Here is a 22,656-nt window from a genome sequence, read left to right as displayed (position 1 = left end):
AGCCCACTCATCAGCACATAAACACCTTAATGAAGACTACTATTGGGGCCTGAATTACAGAAAAGGGCGGGGAAGCACTTGTGTGTGTTGTATTATATTATCTAAGGGAAAGAGGCAGATGGAAAAGGAAGCTTTGATAAAGGCAAAGTCAAGCTTTTAGTAGAATCATTGTCCTCCGAGCCTCGTCAAACCATGGTGCACTGATGCATACCAAGCGCAGAGGAATCGAATAGCGGGGAATTCTAACTTAATTTGATCGAATCTTACTCTGCTTTGTTTTTTTATTGTTGTTATCTATGTGCCAATTCAGCCATTTTTCATTTAGCTCATGCACATTTTGGAACAATAAACAAACAATACAAATAAAAAAGCAACAAACTGTTTTATCCTGCTGCAACAAATATTATGCTAGCTTAGTTATCTCTAAGGTGTTATTGTTATACAGTAGGCAGTGATACACAAGTAAACCTTAGTGGAACTAAACAGTCAAGGCTTAGCATCTATTCATTGGATATTTGCAAATATGCCAAAGTAACAATAAGATAGAAACTCCATCAGAAATGGATGGCTACACAGCCCACAGTCTGAGCCCTGTGGATTTACCTCGATGGTGTCTGTGTGTATTCTGTCTGTGTGAATAAAGACCAGCTGAGCAGCAGACTCAGGCAGTATTCACAAGGGCTTTCTCTTTTAGAGTTTGCTTTACGAAATGGGTCTGCACCTCTGGCATCCCACTGAGATGTTGTGCCAACGATTTCATCGTTATCTACTGCATATGAAAGCACTATACATATGCTTATGTATAATACTGTAGCATAGCCACAGGAATAAGTCTTGTTTTAAAGTAGTTTAAATGTAGAAAGCTAAAAATATGTATAATTCTTAGATCATGCTGGGTTTAAGTTCAACGTGAGGTCTGTAACGTTCATACAAGATATTGCAATTACTCACTGTTTCTCCGCGCTGGCCAGGGTGTCCGGGCAGCCCATCCTTGCCAGGTGGTCCCTGTCAGGTAGAAAACAAGACATACATTCACCAGGCAGCCAGGGACATTCATTGTTATCACACTTATATCTTAAGTGACAGCCCTTTGGTTGAGTAAAAGTTTTTCTTTTAAGCAACAAGTTTTATTACTACAATTTTGTGCAAATGGTTTGTGGGCAGAGTAAACATAATATTGAGAAAGGAAAAACCCATGAGTATCTCGAAGTAGTTGAATGGTATGAAAATAGGCTCAGGATTAGAGTTTTTATTTTTGTGAGAAATAAACATCGTTACGGGCTGAGACGTGAGAGCCAGCTATGAATGTAACCGGAATCAATAGGTGGAAATTACCACTTGTCTCCTGCCTTGACTGGGTAGTGAGAAAATGAGCTCTGCTTCAATAACAGTTAGAGTAATGACCTCTGAACAGAATTAGGGATATTGCTATGTATTACTGCACCCTATGAATTCTTCAAATTGAATCAATTGTGACTTCTAATGTTTGCAAACAGGCTATTTTGCTATTGCAACACCGAGGAAGGGTAAATAAAGTAAGAGATTAGACACAGAGCCTTGCAAAACCACAAAGCCTCAGTGTAGATGCTTTTTTAGTCTGAGAGGCCAAGTGTCTTTCTTCTGTTCCAAGGACGGAGAAATACTTACAGGGGGGCCTTTTGGTCCAGGGAAACCTACTGGTCCCTGTGGTCCTTGAGGTCCCTGCAATCAACACACAGTCAAATTAAGGTTATGACATTATGCAAAAAGGCAAAACAAAACCTAAAAGTGAAAAAGTGTCAGGCTCTGGGATTGCTTATGGCTAATTCGAAGCAAGGTTGGAGAAGTGGAGCTTTTCGAATTGAAAAACTAGCCTCACCATGAGGTGAGTAACTGTGCCTCAGGTCATAAATGATATGATGTGACTACTGGTAAGACTCGCCTCACTTTCTAACCACACAGAAAAGTAGTGAGAGTAAAAGTGTATCTGGAGTTTTTCTTTGCAATGATTTATTTGTCCAGCTAACCTTAAAATTTCAGTAGCATGGATATTTTTTGAAATCCAATATTATATTGTTATAAAGATAACTTCAAAAAAAGTCCCTATCTGATCTGACTAAATCAAGCAGACAACATCACAGGGAGGATTATAATCATGGCAATAATAATAAGCCAAAAATACCTTTTGAATTCTCCAAGTTCATCAACATGAACATTAACTCCAAATAAACTTTGTTGTATCCTAATATATTACTTTTCATTGTTGTAGAAAAGACCAGGGGGACCTCAGCTTATATAATTAATGAGGGGTTGAAACCAGCTGAAAGCTAAACTGCATGTTAAAAAAATCAGGGTAATGACTAAAAACTGTTATACAAATAGTATCTTAATTAATTAAGGGGAAAAAGTGTCTTGGCCACCCACAATGTTACAAATAGAGACATTCATATTGTGGGGTTGTGTATCCGAGTCTGTAGAGTCAAATATGCTAAAGAAGGATTTCAGTTACTTTACATTATTGAGGTAACAAGTGTTTTATTTAAGGAGATTAAACATAAATCGATGAAACATCTAATACAAGTTTAATTTTCTGCAGTTTAATAAAAGCTTCAAAGCTGACTCGATCATTTAAGCTTATCTTTTAATCATCCTTATTCATCAGATTCAAATTTATTTCACCTCACTTGTCCATGTTCATAGGAGTTTAACAAAAGAGGATGTTCATACTGTTACAGAGTTCATGACACTACATCTCAGATAGCTTAAATATCAAAGAACTGTTGACAGCAGTCCATTAATATCTGCTTCAATCACTGTGCCATTACTGTATTAGATCAGTAAAAGAAGAAAACTTTAAGTCCGTGAAAGCATATCTATGATAAACATTTACCTTTGAGACTGAAAAAACTATTTTATGACTGATTAATGATGAAATCCCTGTACCTAGCCGAGAACAAGTAGGAGCAACATGTGCCATTATTTCATTTCTGTTGTTACCAACTTTCAACTTTCAGAAAAGAGGCTCAGTTTTCCCGATCAACTAAAATTCATCACAGTGTGTCAGTACAAATAGTGCTGGTAGGTAAATGCTAATGCAAACAGAGCATTTGCTGCAGGTGCTTAACAGCCTTCCTTCTTTCAGGCCTTCACTAAATCAAGCCAATGTTTCTCATTTCTTTGATACACAACAAAATCAAATTCCACTAAAACGGCACTAGAAACCTAACAAAATCTAATGAAAGTTATTAAATAAGGTGTCACTGCTGGGAATCTGTTTTTGTGCAGCAACTGCAAACTGTTTACTTTTCCTTTGTTTTGCTGAGTAAGCCACCCAGCACTAAACATCTAGTTTTGAAGCTTTGTTTCCTTTCTTTCCTCCTTTCCTTTTGGAGTGTCAGTTTGAAATGCTGCAAAGGAGCAATTTACTTTATTGCAATGCTGGGAGCAAGTGATAGGGTGAAAAAACACAAAACAAAAATGCTGCTGTCTGTAGGAACAGTGATATAGCATTAAGGCGAAATCCCAGCTGACAACAACGTATAGAACAGAAGTCTTATTATAATATTATATGATGCCTGAATTGCCCCTTATTAAAAATGAAACAAACGATTTATCGATTGATCAACTAATTTCTTAATTTCTTAATTATTATTTATCCTCCTGTTGAACTAGAAAAGTAAAAGTAAGGCACAGCCATCATTTTAGTAGATGCTAGAGATCTACTGAGAAGATAAAAAGCATATTATGTGTACCCTACTAGGTTAGCATCTTTTCTTACTATTTATCTTTAATGCTTAGAATCCAGTTTGATGAGATAGACCTAATACCAACAATTACAAGTATATTTCTAATGCAAGGACAACAAAAACAAACTGGTATGGATCTAAACCTTGTGTGCTTTTAAAATGCATAACAGCCACTGCAGGCTCAGTGTGTTGGACTTACTCTCTCACCAGGTGGGCCAGGAGGACCGTCGTTGCCTGCTGTGCCCTTCAGCACACAAAAACAAATCATCATCAGCTCAAAAAGCAGCCTATTTAATTATGTTCAAAATGACAAAGTAGCAATTTAATTGAAAAGTCTTGACTCTTTGTGAGTAGTGTTTTGTTGTAACGGCTATAGCATCAGAACCTTGGGTCCAGGTTTTCCTGTTGGACCTCTGGCTCCTCGAGCGCCCCTGGGACCCTAAAGAGAGAGAAAAAAAGTCATGTTAAGCACACGACTTTATGGCAACAACAGTCTAGTTCAACAGCTATAATATATGCACATAATTTGACTGGAAGAATAATTTAAACGATTCAACAATGTTTACACTAATAGCCCATTAATCACAAAAAATATGGCGTGAACAGCACCTACCGTCGGACCTCTTTGACCTCTCGGACCAGATTTGCCAGCAGTGCCCTGTTAGGTAACAAAAAAATTTAAAAAAGGCTTAAGCACAGATTCTGCTCGTCTGTCCTCATCCAGCATTAATACACTTAACATATGAAACCCCATTAACATGTGTTCCACACAAAGCATCTCTTCTACATCGAGCAATAAGCAGAGAACAGTGTGTTCCCTGTTCAAGCAGGGAACACACTGTAGTGACTCATTATTTCCTTTTAACTGATAAATAAACAATAATTTGTAATTACAGGACACAGTGCAATGTCATTTACCTGTATGGGCCTACTAAGAAAACTGAAAAATTGAATTTAAACTGTGATCCCATTAATAAATGTAAACGGGTCATATGGAAATATAAATAAAGAGTACAGGAGTTATGTTCACTGAAAGCAAAGAATTTTTTAAGTAACTATTTGGCTTCTCACATCAGAAGAGAAATTTTGACTTTGGCTGGATTGCTTTATTTCACAAAATAACCTCTGTGTGCCAAATAAAGCTGTTAGATGGACCTGGCTTTGGTCAAATAATACAGTTTAAAGTATCCACTTAATTTAATAAAAGATTTTTAAGCCAATTTATTTAATAACTCTTTATACTTTTAATAATCTTTATATTAAAGTGGATTTCAAACTAATACTCTCTCCCATTACCTCCACCTTTAATAAAATGAATGGTGTTGAGCTGGGGATATCTGGCTTACTGCACACGTCAGTGGTGAACATGCAAATATGAAAACTCAAACAGCATCTCAGCAACTCTCCAAAACTGCGTGAGTGCAACTCTTTTTCAAGCCAAGAAATGAGGCCATGGGCTCAATGAAAGCACAATTGTTTCCGCACCTTTTGTTCTCTCCCTGACATTGATTTCGCTGCTGTTATTCATTTATTTATTTATTTATTTTTGTGCCGAGTCACCATGCAGATGCTTTGTAATGGGAATCAATTTTCTTTTGTGCTGGGCCGTGACGTCGTGGTGATTTTCATACACAAAAACTTAATGCATGTGTTTTCTTACCCTGCCTCCTTTCTCGCCATTGGCTCCAGGAAATCCAGGGAAACCGCTTGAGCCCTGTCGACAGGAGGTGGATATGTCGTGGAGGGAAAGTACAGAAACACAAGAGAAGCTGTGAGGGTCAGCACATGCATAATAATTAAAGCTCATCCTGTATTTATCTGCACTGCTGTTGAATGTCATCTTCAGTTACTTTTACACTGTTAACCCCACGCTCCTGTCAAATAGCCTGAATCTAGAGTTTGAAACATAAGGGGTTAAAAAAAGCTGTTCCTTATCTATACTGCACTATACTTCTTGTTAAAGAACATTTTCTCAGTCCATATAAAATAATTGACACACTGAAACAAGAAGAGGGAAACTTTACAACATGGCACAAAATATCTTTAAACACGAGACAAAGTGACATTTTCTGTAATCATACTGTGAACAGGGGGATTTTTTAAAAAAGCTTACCTATTCTGCAGAGCCTCAAATGTTGCATTGGGGACATTCAACAAAAATTGAATCCATGGCAAACTTTACCTCCCTAAAGCAATAACACTAAAATTTTGCACTGCCAAAATAAAGCTGTGTTGTTTACTCATTTAGGGAATTATAGCCTTGTTAGTGACACCTTATTAAAAAGTGATGCCAATTTTTTTTAAATATTTTTTTGAAAAATAACAAAAAAAAAAACCCAGCGTGCTACATAATATGGGATGTTTGTCAGCTGCGTTATTTCCGAGTAACCTGGCAAACCCGATGACTTGAAGTACCACAGCCAACAAAGTAAACCACCATTTAATATTTGTTATCTATTATTATCCAAGAAAACCCCCCAACAAAAAACCTTGATTTTCACAAACGTACCTTAGGTCCTTGTCTTCCAGGATAACCTGGCAATCCTGGGACACCCAGTTTACCCTGAGAGACATTAACACCACAAGTAAGCACAGGAATACAATTTTAGCACAACTGCAGTCAGAGCTATGTTACCTTTTCTCCAGCAAGACCAAGAGGACCAGATTCACCAGGGGGCCCAGCTCTGCCTTTAGGACCCTCAGGACCATCCTCTCCACGGGACCCAATCAAACCAATTTCACCCTACAATCAACAAATATATAACAACACATGGTTTCATTTTTATATATCTTAATTTTCCATCCAAATAGTAAAGATTCAACTAAACGTTGAGTCATCAGTGTTTTTATTTCAGTCAAGCTCCTCACCCGGTCTCCTTTGATTCCCATGTCCCCCTTGAAACCCGGGAAACCGTCCTCACCCTGAAATGAGAGAAGTTAGTGAATTTTCTGGCATTTTTGGGGTTAATTTACTATATTCTTGCTAAAAGCATTGTTTAACTGTCTGAAATTGATTATTTTTTCTAAGAAACTCCCTGAAACTTTTTTTTAAAAGTTATTTTTTGAAAATCTTTTAAAGCTTCAGCCTTCTTAGGTTCACCGTGTAAATCACAGGATTGACAGTGCTATCTGCTGGTCAGAAAGTGGAATAGCACCTGCATGGAAACGTAAAGCTGTTGATATTTTCATCCTCTACATTTGCAGCAGTGCCCATTCACTTTTATTTGTGACTGTTTATATACCGATGTACCAAATTAGAAAACATGATATAATTTGCTCTAGTTTTAAAGACACTAGACACTCAGTATATCTACAATACACCGAATGATGCTCAGGTTTATTGACTTTGTGAATAAATGGACTGAAGGACACGAATGAGTTCATCCAAACTTCTTCCTCTGTTCTTTGAAACTTTCACTTGTCCATGTTTTCAACTCTCTGATGCATAATGCAGTACTGAGCACGTCTGTTGCCACCAACTCGCATCGCAAAGACCACACGCACACACCTCAAGAAATGCACATCCTTTATTCATAACAAACGCTTTCTCCTCGAGGTTTTGGCTTTTGGATCTCTTGCTATAAATAATTCAATAAAAAAATGATATGAATACCTGTCATTGTAGTAAGAACAACATCTCTCAGTCAGATAATGGATTTTTTTTTTACAGTGACACAGCTGTATTGATCTTGAATAAAAATTATGCCTATCTATATATAAAAAATATTAGTTTAAATTCTACATGGATACATGCACAGTTCAACACTTCAGAAACTGCTTGGAGTTGATTGTAGTGGGCTTTCAAAAATATTCTAGAGCATGACAGCTTTATATTCAACAGTGGATCGAGGGTCACTTTAAGAAAGTCTCCGTCTTTGCTGAAGAAGGCTATCGACTGACCTCTACATTCAGGCTCCAGCAGCTGTCCACTCCAGCTCAAAGGACTCAAACCAAAGCTGGGAGTGCTGGTAAACAACCACTGTTGGAGAGGTCCTGCCTGTGACGTTCAACTATCTACTAGCTGTTCCCAAACATTATTTTTGATGCCTTCAGTTTTATCACAAGATGAAGTTTAGACTGACAGTCTGCAATTCACTATGCCAACTTCCTTAACAGAAACCAAGGGAGTTATCCCATTGAACTGACTCCCATTTGATTCTTTACTTTGACTTTAGCAATACATTATGTATAATTATTAAGCTATTTTTGTTTATATTTTATATAAAAAAAATTGTGTAAAATAATATATATATTTTAAAAAGACATATATACCTTCTCTCCCTTTGATCCCTTGAGACCACGGACACCATCTGCACCCTGTAGGACAGAAGCCAGAGATTAGAATGATGACAATGATGTCTAGCAGGACAAACTCCTGTAGAATAATAAAAAGCGTTTGGACAATCAAATACATGCCTCATCAAACATCATACCTTAACACCACGAGGCCCAGGATAACCAATGGGACCCTGTGGGCCTGATGGACCCTGGAGCAAAGAAAGAGTTTATGATTACTGGGGCTAACGCTTAGCAGATAAATGCAGATGGCATTAATAATAACTTGTAATTACATATTTAAATACCCGATTAGTGTCAATTTAAGATGGTTCGCCATTACAATTGCATCGTAAACAATCAGTGTTGGTCAATTATTGAACTAAGCTAAACTGTAATATTAAATACTGGCACAACATAAGCTCAGTTAACAAAATGTTATGTGATCTGAATATGAATAACAATTAAAAAGTGAATGAATGAATAAATGAACAAATGAAAAAAATAAAAAAATAAATAAAAATAAGATAAAATTCTGTGACTTCAAAACACCTACTTGGGCTCCTTTCTCTCCAGGTGGCCCCTCCTTACCAGGATGACCCTGCAAAACAAAACAAAGACATCACAACATGGTTAAAACTTGCAAAACTATTGAACTTAGTGAATGCTGTGACCTAATGTGTGTCGCTGAGCTACGTGATGCAACCGTTTATGATGTTGAAGCAACTTCACAAAAAAGAACCCCAGTGTTTCTTTCTGAATTCATATTAAGATCAATTTCTAGCTTTTGTGCTGTCCTTCAAACACATGGCAAACAAACAAAAGAGTTACTATTTCAGAGCAAAGCTGAATTGTAGTGCATTCACACAATGCTGCATTAATTATAAGGGTAAACTTGTGTGCTCTATGGTGCTTTTTTGCAAACAATAGCATAGTATATTAGCAGATATACTACTACAAGTACAAGTTTTTCTAGTAATAATATTAAATTAGATATTTGTGTGATGGCCACTGATGAAGTAAGGTTTATCGTACAGACAGACAGGTTGGATATAAACTGCCCACAAACATATGGGATCCTTTAGCCTCTGACATTCCCGATCTGAAGTGTGACATTGAGGTAGAGGGCTGTAAATCACCAGGCTCTGGCGCCTGAGGCCAGCTAAGGCTGTCTGCCTGTTGAACTTACACACCTCTCCAAGTAAGGGCAGTGAAGGAGGTATGACATGAACAACTACGGGTCAAAATAACAAATCCCGTAGGCTATTTATCAAATTTCTGGTGATGGAAAATGCCACGAGAGATGTCTGAGGTACAGTTCTGCCATGTTGCACAAAAAGGATTAAATAAAAATCAAAATATTGTCCATGTGCATTTTTTGAAGCACATAGCTTGCACAACAACTTCATTTATAGTCTCAAATGCATATGAGATATTTCAAGAAAAACAAACAAACAAAAAATCGGGCCATTTCCAAAAATCATTTTACCAACAGACTGAAGGTATAACACAAATAAGTCAAGGAGTCACTGTATATGTGTGCATCTGTGTGTGCGCTGTCTGTTTTCTTAGCAATCTAATTTCCACTTGGTGGGTTTACTGCAGAGGATTCAATAGAGAATACTGTTGTTTCAGGTCATTTGAATGAATGGTTCTTATTTTACGGTATAAGCTTTTTATTTTTTCTGCTTTCACAACTTCTGATAACTTGCAGGTGAGACGTGTGAGACGAATATTCTCAAAACCACCTCCACATGTAAATTTTCAATCTGTGTGAGTTATGGCCACCACAATTTTACAATGTTCCAGACATGGTTCCTGACTTTTAAGGGGAAGCATGTAACTAATTTTAACTTAGGTTTTGGTTTGATTTTTTATTAATGACTGCACTTTTTGTTTGCATACTTAAGAGCAATTTTTAGTAAAAATGTCCATTTCATCTACTCAGCACCCATAGTTAAATTCTTAATCTATGGGAACTAAAACTTTCCTTTATTTTTGCAAAACAAATAAAGGAAAGGCTCTCAAAGTGGATTGTCCACAAACTACACTTTGCATGTCTATTGTTTCGCTAATCCTCAATGATCTCGTAAGTACATTAGCTGTGCAGCTATCTTTGAACTTGGTGGTTATATAAAAGTGCACAATTTCCCCATATTTAAACGGCAGATTCAGTATTAAACTACTACTAATACTAGTACAAAATAAAAAGTAAAAAATAGCACCCACAATTTTAGTGAATATTAAATGAGTAAAGTGGTGTTAGATTATCTTGTTTGTGGGATATGTATGTGTGTAATATTGATATACAGTATGCATGTGTATAGGTCACAAGAGCACTCACAGGGGGCCCATCAGCTCCAGGTAATCCAGGCAACCCCGACCTGCCCTGAGGTCCCTGCATGAGGAAAAGAAAAAGACAGATTTAAAAAAACGTCCAGAATTCTTATGAAGATCACGTGCAGGTTCAAATAAGCTAAATGCAACTTTTTGACTTTAGCATAGATTCTTAGTTTTGATGAAAGAAAACTCAAGGAAAAAGAAATTCTATCATAAACAAAAAATAAATAAACTGAATTTAAATTTTAAATTGTAGTTAGATAAATACAACTAAGCTTACTTAACAAAGAGACATGACAAAGAAGCATGCAGTACATAGCATACTTAGCATGAATCTTGCTAACCTGCAGATACCAAATTTGCCTTATTTTATCAAATAATGCAAAAGTTACATCAAATCATGGGTCTTTATATCTTATATCAAATACAATTTACTGATTCGGCAACTTAATAATTCCTCGCACAAGACTACGTTTTTTTGTACCAACAAACATTTCATTCACCATGTACAAACCGTAATGCTTTAATAATAAGCTTTCAAATAATGAAGACAGAAATAAACACACTTTTTCTCCAGGTGGTCCAATGGGGCCTTGAGGACCAGGAAGACCCTGCAAAACAAGAGACAGATAGAGATGAGAGTCGATATAGCAACAACAGGCATGCTCAAACACATGCGCAAGCTGGATAAACTGAAGAGTTTGTTGGAGCTGTAAATAGTTTAGCTGGTAAAGAAATGTTAAGCCTGTGTGTTAAAGTGTGCTTGTTCTTTCTAAGTGGGGTATATTGGTCCTTAGCATGCTTGCAAATCCTTAAATATTTGTTTATGTGCTCCCATATATGCATTTCTGAGTCCCTACCTGCCATTGCTCTTTATATTTGTTGGTTTGGTTGTGTTTCTGGTGTCCTTGTTTCCCATGCTTTTGTCTTCATGTCTTTCAGCATTAGTTATTTATCTTTTGGTTACTTTCCGTTGTACTGTGAAAGTTCGTCTTCCCATTTGTCTTGTATTTTTACTTCCCACCTTTGCTCCTTTGCTTTCTATGCCTGACAGTCGGCCCATGTGCCTTTTTCCCACTTGTGTGTCATTTTTTAAACCAATGCTCAGTGTATACAGAGGCTACAAGCAAACTGTTAAACTTGCTTAGGAAGAATCCTAACAGAGGGAAGTGACACAGAATCTCTCTGAGTGGCAGCCATAATAACCCTTAATAAAAACTGGATGAATTTTCTAATGACTAAGGAAAGGTGCTCCAGTGATTCTTTCATCCCCTCCTTCAGCAGTAGATAGACTAGACCAATCCTTTTATGAAGTGAAAGGAGATAATGCCCTCCCATTATTCATAGCGACATAATACGTGAACATCATTAACTGCAATGAGCATCACTGACATGTGACAGCTAAATGTTCATTAGTAGTGCCGTTTCTCTCCGGTGAACATTATTTGTATTTAATGATGAGTCCGAATTCCGTCCTTTGTAACAAAGTGATATTTTTCACTGGTTTCTCTCTTTCATAAGACCTGCATTTAACATGCACAGTAACACTGCATGAGACATCTAAGATGTATTTTGTGTAGTCCATCTTTGAGACATTGTTTCACCACATCATACCCACATCAACAACATCCGCTGCCACATTATTAAGCTGTCTGAGATTCTCTGACCGCTGCACTTCTCTTTTCCTATGTCCTTATAAATTCTGCCTCACACTTTTCTTTGACCTCATAATGTTTTCCATTGAAGCACAACATAACACTATCTGATATGTGCTTATATATTTATGTGTGTGTATGTGTGTGTGTGTGTGTGTGTCAGCTTGAAGCAACAGTTGTAGAAGCTTTGCAGGAATTAAACCAACACAAAGACAATGAAAACCAAACCAAACAAATAGTTCTTCTCCTAAGATAAGTCCATGGAAAATATCCCTGCACTGCACTTGTCTTTGCTTGTTTCAGGTGCAGTGATGACACCTTGTGATTGATTCGTTCACCTGTGTCCCAGGGATTCCCTGCTGCCCGGGTGGGCCTGGCTCTCCTTGAGGTCCCTGAAAAAAAAAGAAGACTGTCAAAACTAGACAAGAAACATTATTCCCGGAGCAACTCTCACAAATACAGTGCAGTTGAATTACACCCAGTGTGGCACTGTTAACAGGTGCGCTCTGTCGCCAGGACTATTTACTCTCCAGATCACAAAGAAAAAACAATGATATTTCAGGGGATAAGTTACAGAAGAATTTAATTAACTAATTGAAATATTTTGGTATGCATACTTTTCCCAATCTGCTTCATATACTCCAATCTGGATTGCCTTTTTACTGAGCTTAATGTATTTTACTTTGGTTACAAAAGCAAAGTCCAAAAAATTCCACTCTTTCCTAAAATACCACAGCATGTTTACTTAGGGGTCCAGGACAGAAATAAATGAAAGAGAGGCTATACTCTTGGTGGACATTTAATTCTCAATAGCAGCAAAACTTATTAATAACACATTTCTGTAAGTTGTTGTTATTTATATATATTTATCTTAACATAATGTAACTTTTAACACATCTTTAAGATATAATGATCACAGCAGACTCACAACTGAGCACTGAACCTTTGATCTCACAGCTGTGCATCCTACAACCTAAAAGTTAACTTTAACAATGCGCACTGAGTAAAAGCATCTGTATAGTTCAGCCCAGGGTCTGAAGATCTGCAGCACTAAAAGCTGATATGGTCACATGTTGGTGACTATAATAAAGAGGAAGCTGTGTTTGTACCATGTTTCCTTTTGGACCTTGAGGACCATCAACTCCAGCAACACCCTGCAGAGGACACATTAAACAAGCCTCGTGACCGATCATATTAATTGCAGGCAGTGATTCTACATGGGGACATGGTAAAAGTCAGAGTACGTACAGGTGATCCAGGGGGTCCTGGAGGACCACGAGGTCCCAGCAAACCTCTTGGACCCTATGAGGAACAAACGAGTTCAAGTAAACTGAGAATTGTTTTATGGTCATAATATTCATGAATAATTGTCAGAGGGGCACTACTGCCCCTGCTGGATGCTTGTGTTAGCTTTTTTAAATGACTTAAGGAAGATCATGTTGCAGCTTGTTGTAATTTCATAGATCTGGGATGGCATGATATAATAAAACCAGGAGCCTTACACTCTCTCCAGCTAATCCTCGAGGCCCAATCTCTCCATCCTCGCCCTGAGGGAAGAAACAGACAGAATCAGAGAAAATGAAATATAATGATCTTTACTGAACTTTTAGCGTTTATCATATTATTTCAAATAAACCAGACCTGGAAGTAAACAGTGGCATCTTGTATTATATATTAGTAATCATCACTTTTAATTTTAGGTGCTCAAAATCCTCTATCAGTTAGAGCTTATGTTAAACCACTGCAAACGTTACTGAATGCACCAACAGCCAGGAGTTGGTTAAGGTAGTTTCATAAGAAGAAAAGGTTAGACACAACCTCCCCTCGTTCCCAGTTCCCAGTCTCAACCCAGCTGCTGCTGCCTGAGGGCTGAGCTGGTGAAGCACATCTGATCTAAATAAGTATGTTGGTGATGCATCTCAGCTGAGTGCAGGTATTTGTGAGATAAAAGAGGAAGCATTTACTCTCTGTCCATCCTCTCCAGGGGCACCTGTGGGTCCCATTGGTCCTGGTTCTCCCTAAGAAAAAGAAGAAAGAGATCAGAAAGGCACACAGGTCGAGGTTAATGTCTCACATTATGATGTTTTTTATTTATTTTGTAGAATTTTCTAGTTGGAGCTTTTAATTTGAAAACTACATTAGTGTCCTTTCAAACGCTGGTTACTTTGTGGTTTCTTCATCCTTGCATACTAAACACATTATGTTTTCACTTCCTGCTGCATCTCACTATATTGTAAAAGCCTTCATACCAAACCTTTGATGCTATAAACCATTGCTGGGAATGAACCAAATACGACATCATAACACAGATTTCGAATAACCAGGTGACACGCAGGATGGCGTACTCGACAGTGATTTCATTCGTAATTTTTCAATGTACAAACCAATTACCGAGCTTCAGTGCGTGATTAATGCAGGTACATTAGTGGAAGCCATGTAGCAAATTATAAATTGTTAATCCATTTTCCCCTCTTGGCATAACAGTTCTTCACTCAGCACACTGAAATTTAAGGATGTTACTCAACATGATCTTAGAAAGATACTGAAATTCCAAACTACATCACCCACTACAGCCAACTAAAAGAGATCCAAGATATCCAAACCTTTGGTTATTATTGTAATCTAAGACGGCTAATCCTGTATAACTGAGAGAGTTTGTTTTAATGCCAGTTTTGTGACTTATCACACGAGGAAGCAGTGTTTTGTTCACCTGCTCAAAAACATCTAGAGTTGTTTCTCAGGCAAACAATGCTCTGTTTTATATTTACTCTCAGTGGATAAATCTCACAGCTATTCTAAATCAGAGAGCTCTGCAAAAGGAGCAGACTGCACATGATTTAACGTATGAAGTGCCATATTATGCTCACCCTGTGTCCTTTTTCACCAGGCAGCCCAGGAAGTCCATCAAATCCTCTGTCACCCTGTAAGGAAACAGTACGCAATATTACAAAGGCAATCTTTATATGGACAAGAGCACTTCCACTATTTGCTCTTTTCTAGTGAAATAAACTTTAAATGTTATGTAGCAGCATTTGTACCTTAGAACCTGATTCTCCAGGCATCCCACGGGCACCATCAGCTCCAGCACGACCCTTAAAACAGAAGAGAGATTAAAAATATGAATACAGATTTTGATACTGCGGAGACGTTCAGAACATAACTATGGGATTCTAGATAAGTAAGATAATAATATTTTTTTTGTTATATCTGCTTTAAAAACACACACTTTTCTATTTTGTATTTTAGTATCAGTCTCCTTTTTCATTTCTGTAGAAAACTACCAGCGATAACGTTCTATTTATATCATCAGATAAAATGTCAATATTTGTTTTTTCATTTAGATTTACTCTTCCTGTGAACCAGTTGGCTTCCTGGATGTTGCAAATTCTTACCGATAGATGAAGAAAATGAGTATTTGTTTGGTTGTTATAATCAGTAAATAATGAAGTAAAACCAAAGAATATGTTTATTTTTCAGATTTGACTCATTTTTGAAGGGCAGCTTACATTTCTCTTATTATCTCTATCTCCTCTTTGCCTCACTAGTTTTTAGGGAAAACATTATAAATGACAGTGCAAGATACATTTCATCCACTGCATCCATACATAACTAGCTTGCATAGTATTTATTTAATTAAGCAATATTTAATCACATTTTGTGACATTAAAATCAGCTAAAGTCCTGCATTTTAATTAAGCTTGTATTACTAACTTGCAAATGACTGGTTTATGTTTATTAGTATCCAATTAGGTCACGATGTTTGGCCCTGCGGAGGGACTGAACCGTGACACTAATTGCGCCCTACATTCATAGTCAGTGTTAATGTTTTGGCATTTTCAGACAGATTAACTGCCCAGCCATTGATCCGAGGATTGGAGGGACCACAGGCCTTTAAGCACATCTCAAGCAATTGTTTGTTGGAGTGGAAATAAGCTTCTCAGCTACTGAGGAGAGACGACAAGTACAAACAACCACACAACAAACACAGAGGCATGCAAGCACACACACACACTGCAGTGCGAGTGCTGGAGGTGAGTGAGTTCACTCACCCGCTTGCCTGCCTTGCCAGGCTGCCCTGGGGGACCTTGGGTGCCACGAGGACCCTGTAAAAGCACACGAGGACCAGTTTGGTGATCAGCAGCACTATTTGTTTCTCAGTTTGTGTGAAATGTTTTCACCCATTCATTAAGTCATAACTTATCCCTCACCTGAGGACCAGGGTCTCCACTTTCACCTTTCAATCCAGAAATGCCAGGTGGACCCTAAAGTAAGAGAACACAAACCAAGCATGCTTATATATACATATCTTTTCAAGCTTTTTTCTCACGCAGTTTCCTTCAGGACAGATTACGGAAAACAGTTCTTTAAAAAAAACAGCAGATGGCGACATTTTACAGCACTCAAACCATATACCAATGCTCATCAAAATAAACATCACTGCACAGATTATTTTTAATCACAAATTGGCACATATGATATTATAAACTGCAAGACACTCCTATCAGATTTTTGAATCATGGATTATATCCACCTGGCTTAAACGCTGATCTTTATTTGCTGCAAACAATCAGCTTCTAAACGCTTTGTGCCAAGTTAGAGTTCAAACTTATTTGCAAGACTAGCCTGATAGCTCCAGGTCTAGCTGGCACCAGAGGCCTAAGATTACACATACAGGTACAGTGATAGATCTGTGTTTTATCTGGCATCTCTGGGCAAGTCTTTTGTAGGGTCTTTTCCTGGAGATAAGCTGTGGATCTTGTATCAACAAGCCCAAGAAAAAAAAGTTTGCCTGGTTGCAATGTGTAAAGCAGCTGTTAATACACGTGTGTTTTTCCTCTGTTTCACTGAGCAACAAAAAAAAAAACGTACTACTCTGTATTTGATTGAACTTTCTTCTAGTACCAACAGTACAAAGAAAAATGCACAAGCAACAAAAGAAGATATTTTATAATCCAATCTAATAAAACACTGCATTTTTAAAAATATGCATTTGATTAACTTAATCTTGAATACTTGTTCCAGATATATACAATGGCTGTAAATGACAACTTTAATGAATGCAATCAAACACAAAACTATGAATATTAAACACATTTAGAGATTGAAAAGCTGTGTTGCTGCATAAATTCCACAGGATAAATTCTCACTCACCACTGGCCCCGATCTTCCCGTCAAACCCATTGGCCCAGGGGGTCCTCTCATAGCCAGCTGCAGGTATGGGCACAGACAAGAGCAAGGTCAAATTTCACTGAGGCAAAAAAAACATTCATAATACTTTTTGCAAACTGCATAAGCAGCACATAACGCATATCTTTATGCATTTTTCAGAATTTTCCTTCCCATTTTACATATTTTGATAGTCTGTTTTCTAGTATCCTGGCATGTCTGTACTTAACAATCCTTTTTTTTGGTCTTGGTTAAGAAAGTTGTGGCGCTGCTCGCACTACATGATCACTACATCCTATTCTGAGATGCCTCTCATCTGGACTGCAGTAAACATTCTTTATCATCCTCCAGTTGCTGTCTCATTGTGATAACTTATGTAGTCGGCAATTTACATTTTAACATTTAATAATCAGATTTAGCAATTATTCGGTTTACCTGTTCAGTTATTGGGTCTAAAGTGAATTGTCTCTTTTCGTCTAAGTGCCCATCTTCTCTCCCACAAAGATGCAAAGACTACACCTGTTTCTTAGCCCACCCGCAGACGCTGAGCCCCTGAAGTATTTTTAACAGTCTCTCCTGCCTGTCCACCTGTTCAAAGTGGCCTTTTCATGCTGTTGCTCTTTAGCCCACTCGGCATGTCTCCTTTTAGCCCCACAAGGACAACAAAATGCAGCACAACCCCTCCTCACCAAAATGCTGTCTCTGTCTTCCTTCCCCTCCTTTCCCCCTACAGCTCTATGTAGCCAGCAAGAGGGGGGTAGGGGTTTGTCCACAGCCTTTTGGTTTCCCTGTGGCTTTTAAAATGTTGTTTCTACTTACTCTAGCCTGTGAAAGGATCGCCTGCGCCTGGGCTTCTTGGGCCGACACCACTGGACCCTTCTCACCGTCCCCGCCGAAACGGAACTGTTGGACACACACAGACAGCGCATTTTGTTCAGCTCACTCTGTCATCACTACGCAATATCCTAAAAATGATCCTGGTTATGGATATATGATAAGTTTGGATGGAATGTAGTTCTGCTGTATGAGCACTTACTGGAAGCATCAGCATGGTACCAGGAGGCCCCGGCAAACCGTCAGCACCAGGCAGACCAGGGCGTCCAGGAGGACCCTGTGATACAGAAGAGGCAAAAAATTATTAATAGCATCAACATTGAAAACAAATTATGGCAGGTGAAAAAAGTGTAAAAAATACATTTCCATAGCTGGTTATGTTTATAACATCTAACCATTAGCAAATCAGTTGTGGCAAAAGCTCTCTGGCAGTTTCCTGTGGGCTTTGTCACATCTTTGTCGCCACTGTCGCCAAAGTGCTTGCTCATAGGGGGTCATAGGATTGTTGGGTTTTTCTCTGTATCTATTATTTTGCGATCTACTGGAAAAATAAAAAGCGCCTTGAGGCGACTTTTGTTGTGATTTGGCGCTATAGAAATAAAATTGAATTGAATTGAATTGAATTGAATCTTTGTATGTACTTCCATTTATATTTTGGCTGAATTTCAAGAATTTATGATGGTACAGATCGCTAAAATGAATCAAACACGAGGGGGTGGAAAGCAAATTTATACAAAATGTAAAAACATAATTATCTATATGCTCTGCACTTTCATCAGTGCACCCTGTGACTCTGTGTATGTGTGTGTGTTTGTGACACTTAAACAAAATGTGAACGCGGGGAGGACAAAATGATTGCCTTTACTAATTTGCTGGGTGTTTATATGTCTCTCTGTCGATCTATAGATTTTAACTAAACTGCATAGTTCATGTTCAGATTAAGGCTCTGGTCAAAGATGGGTTACACTGACCCTCACTGAGTACTTTTTTTCCTCTTCCCAGATTACAGCCCTGTTTGGCATTTTTTACATTTTCTGTCCATCTGTAACTACATAATAAGTATCTTTATCTGAGCTACAAAATTACAATTTTTACCTGAGACACTGATGTAGCTAGTGTGCCTGTAATCATGTGTCTGTGTATTTGTGTGTCATCACGGCAAAAAGGCAGACGCGAAGATACCTGCTATACACAATTTGCTGGGTGTTTGTTTGTCCATATGTCTGTAGACAGGCTGTGTCATGACAGCATCAAAACTATACTATTTACATTCGGGACACTGTTTAGGTGTATAGATGGCAACAAGAAGATGTCAGCTTTACACTATATAAAGACTAGTTTGATGTTGGACACACGAAACTACTGAATCTCTACTCGGGTGATTTATTACTTTTTTTGCTCCTTTTTAGTTTACGTTTTAATCTTATATTGTGCTATTTCTATTCATATCATTAACATAAATGCTTAATTGCACAGATACTAGGAGTGTCCATCGGTGAGCAACACAACCATCTGCAATCCAAAACTAACATCCTTTTTCCATCTTTTCTTTTTAGCCGTATTTGTGCACATGTGTGAGTGTGCTGCAGAACTGTGGAACAGTTGGATTTTAGACTTTTATAACAATACTTTACATCTCAGGTAGAGTCTCACTCACCTTGGCTATTGCTGCTTATGTTAATGATGAGCAGCAAGGAAGTGAAAATAACAGCTCAAGACTATTTCTGTCTACTGACAATAATCTATTAATACACTTTCAAGTGCACTATTGTAGAAATGAATGACTGTCAGAGTTTGAATGTGCTAAAACTTGCATCTTTATCCCGGAGACTGCTTTTAACCATTCTTACAACAAGAAGTTTCATTTCAGTGAACTGTGTGTAGCGCAAGTAATGCCCCCAAGATCACTAGTGTTTGAAATTCATATTAACTTTTAATGGTAAGCTACACACAGTTCATTCAGTGTTATTCTCAATGCAGTTTTCAATGCAATTAGCGTGCTATAAAATTTCTATTTCTCACACTGCCTTCCTTTCACATATAAAACACTGACACAGATCGTTATTCTTCAACGCGTAAATGAAGTCCACCAATAAATGAACCTATAACAAAATAATTTCACTAATTCGGAGAGTCTATTAAGCTGTCCAGACATTCATTTTCTGAAAGAGTGTAACCGGAAAGAACATAGTTGAATTCAGAATTCAGAGTAAATCCACATAAAAAACTATGAGCTTGGAGACATAAATGATAAACCTACCCTGTCCCCAGGATCTCCAGAGGTGCCTGGGGGTCCTTGTAGGCCTGCGGGTCCTGGGAGACCCTGAATAAGCAAAACAAAGTTAGCAGACCAACGGAGTGTCAACTCAGGAAATTCTGACAAGAGTTCATAATTTCGCATAAGTAGGTCTCTTTTTTTCCCCAAAAAATATACTCACTGCTGGGCCGGGGGGTCCTGGTGGTCCTTCGATTAGCATGCCCTTAAAATACAAGCAAAGTGTTTATCACCACAAATAGTGGGATATGCAAAAGCAGTAACATAGATAAGTTCCAGATTAGATAATAATAGGAAAAAATTGTGTTCTGGAGATGTTTAGATAGCACTGCAATGGGATCTTTAAAGAAGTATATAAATAAAATAAAACTGTGGTTTGGGTTTGACACTATTTCGTTTGGGTTTAATATGATTTAAATTCTAATAAAAGTGAGACTGCTCGCTCTGAGAATAACATTTTTCTAAAAATATGTGTACCAGGAAAGTGATAATAAGTCATAATGTTTGGACAATAATCGACTTTTTGGACCTTACAGGTTCAATCACAGCCGGCTCGCCCTTCTCTCCCTTCTGGCCAAAGCCTGCTACGGAACCAGCGACCTGCAGTTACAAAGCAAGAAAAGTGGTGGCAGTTTTATAAATGTAAAGCTAAACCATGGAGCAGTTATACTCCACAGGTACAAACAGCACTAGACTAAGTAAATCATGGATAATATAAAGCGAGACATTAACAAACACTAACAAAGAAGAAGGGTAGTCCTCATGAGCGACAACGGACCTCTGCATGCTTGAAATGGAGTCGTGCTGTCATTGTATCGTCACTGAGCAGTGTGGTTAATAAATGATCACCCAATATAACATACCAGCGGTTATCTAGGTAAATTTAGTATATTTTATTTCCCATTATTTTTCCAACATTGCAATTTAGCAAATACACATGAGTAACTGAACACAACAAATGTATAATATGAGTAAGTTCTTCCTTATGAAGGTGGAGAAGTGTGAGATTAGAAGGTGCTAGTCTGGGTGAGCTGTGTGTGAGATGGGTAGTAAAAAGGCATATAAGGCCTCATCCTAACATGCTATAGTATCAATACCCAAAGGCGCACAGACACATAATGCACTTAATGGAGTCTGGTTGTGTACATTTAGCACAAAGTTGGGGCCAAATTTTCCAACATAGACACAAAATGAGGAGTTATGTTAATTTATATGGTCTTTATACTGACTAAATAACATACTGCGACAAACTGTTGATTAGTAAAGTCTGCATGTTCTTTACAACTGTGTGGGTGCACTATGCAGACAGCTGCCTACGATTTATAGGCTAATTGCAGTCCACAGTGAGACGAGCAGAGGGAGGGATCACAGCCAGCTGCTGAAAGATGAGTGGGTAGGGAGGTGCAATAGGCCTTGTTTGGTATCAGTGGGTGTAGGCTGGGTCAGCATACACTGATTAAAAGATGTGTATGGAATAAGTGTCTGTGCTATGTTAAATAGAAATCCACCTTAATAACAAAAACTATAGCGAAATAGATGCATGCATAGTCCCTATGACCGCTGAATCACCAGACACACACTGTTGAAACAGCAGCAGATCACCTGATTCCACACTTAACATGTCAATGACGCATTTCCCATGCCAAGCAACAAACAAAGAAGACGTGCACTGAAGGACTAAGTGAAACCACGACACACAGAGTCTCTAATGCATGCTGTTCATGCGCACACCCGTCAGTCACCAGGTCCGGGTGTGATACTTACAGTACTCTCCGAAACATCAGTTTCAGCAGCGACCCCAGGCCCCACCTCATCATCGTAGGTCGCCTCAGGTTTAGGCAGGGCTGTGCCATACTCATCATACGCCCCATAATCATACAACCTGCTGTCAACCTCGCCCAAGTCATACTGGTTTAGGTCATACTCCTTAAAGCCATATGCGTCCGCACCAGTATCCAAGGTGTCCTGTGCTTCTGCAACAACGGTGGGCTCTGGAGCAACGTGAGTGGCCTCGGTGACATATGCACCGACAACATCCTCCTCCACAGCCTTTCATGTGTTAACCAAGCCAAGGGGGAGGGGGTAATAGTGAGCAACCAAGGAAATGACAATGTTAGTTAAGCGACTGAGGTAATATAATCCATTTTAAGATGTTATTAAAGAAAATTGCAAGTCCATTCAACAGGAAATGCAGAAAAGAAAAGAAATGGTAACACTTCACTTATTTTGAATACCATATTGTCAATCTTAGATTATCTTTAATGTGAGAAAAACAACTACACTCTTTTCACTCTTCAATATATCACTCCATTACAGCCAAGTACTGTGATATATGTATTTCAATAAATTGACTTGTTATACCAGAAAAAAAGGAATAAATAAAGTG

At 38.1% G+C, this 22,656-nt stretch overlaps 1 protein-coding gene across 2 annotated transcripts in view; it reads right to left on the bottom strand.

The window, feature by feature from the left end:
* The window catches only part of col11a1a (collagen, type XI, alpha 1a), a 68,233-nt gene that overhangs the window by 27,514 nt on the left and 18,063 nt on the right, over positions 1 to 22,656 (bottom strand). The window contains exons 8-37 of one of the 2 annotated variants that reach the window (XM_084938944.1): positions 22,035 to 22,319; positions 20,805 to 20,870; positions 20,434 to 20,475; positions 20,256 to 20,318; positions 18,198 to 18,272; positions 17,981 to 18,064; positions 17,147 to 17,203; positions 16,204 to 16,257; positions 16,045 to 16,098; positions 15,034 to 15,087; positions 14,863 to 14,916; positions 13,960 to 14,013; positions 13,498 to 13,542; positions 13,244 to 13,297; positions 13,105 to 13,149; positions 12,334 to 12,387; positions 10,907 to 10,951; positions 10,345 to 10,398; positions 8,557 to 8,601; positions 8,159 to 8,212; positions 7,998 to 8,042; positions 6,594 to 6,647; positions 6,361 to 6,468; positions 6,235 to 6,288; positions 5,386 to 5,439; positions 4,339 to 4,383; positions 4,111 to 4,164; positions 3,925 to 3,969; positions 1,648 to 1,701; positions 952 to 1,005 (exon numbers count right to left, since the gene is read on the bottom strand). In XM_084938944.1, the coding sequence (XP_084795070.1) occupies positions 952 to 1,005; positions 1,648 to 1,701; positions 3,925 to 3,969; positions 4,111 to 4,164; positions 4,339 to 4,383; positions 5,386 to 5,439; positions 6,235 to 6,288; positions 6,361 to 6,468; positions 6,594 to 6,647; positions 7,998 to 8,042; positions 8,159 to 8,212; positions 8,557 to 8,601; positions 10,345 to 10,398; positions 10,907 to 10,951; positions 12,334 to 12,387; positions 13,105 to 13,149; positions 13,244 to 13,297; positions 13,498 to 13,542; positions 13,960 to 14,013; positions 14,863 to 14,916; positions 15,034 to 15,087; positions 16,045 to 16,098; positions 16,204 to 16,257; positions 17,147 to 17,203; positions 17,981 to 18,064; positions 18,198 to 18,272; positions 20,256 to 20,318; positions 20,434 to 20,475; positions 20,805 to 20,870; positions 22,035 to 22,319 (1,905 nt within the window). The remainder of the gene's footprint in view (positions 1 to 951; positions 1,006 to 1,647; positions 1,702 to 3,924; positions 3,970 to 4,110; positions 4,165 to 4,338; positions 4,384 to 5,385; positions 5,440 to 6,234; positions 6,289 to 6,360; positions 6,469 to 6,593; positions 6,648 to 7,997; positions 8,043 to 8,158; positions 8,213 to 8,556; positions 8,602 to 10,344; positions 10,399 to 10,906; positions 10,952 to 12,333; positions 12,388 to 13,104; positions 13,150 to 13,243; positions 13,298 to 13,497; positions 13,543 to 13,959; positions 14,014 to 14,862; positions 14,917 to 15,033; positions 15,088 to 16,044; positions 16,099 to 16,203; positions 16,258 to 17,146; positions 17,204 to 17,980; positions 18,065 to 18,197; positions 18,273 to 20,255; positions 20,319 to 20,433; positions 20,476 to 20,804; positions 20,871 to 22,034; positions 22,320 to 22,656) is intronic. The other variant, XM_084938945.1, reaches the window with a different exon arrangement.

Source organism: Perissodus microlepis, chromosome 9 (assembly GCF_051167445.1).
Source record: "Perissodus microlepis isolate ML-2025 ecotype Zambia chromosome 9, ASM5116744v1, whole genome shotgun sequence".
NCBI classification, from domain to species: Eukaryota; Metazoa; Chordata; class Actinopteri; order Cichliformes; family Cichlidae; genus Perissodus; species Perissodus microlepis.
This window is presented reverse-complemented; position numbering and strand designations above follow the sequence as displayed.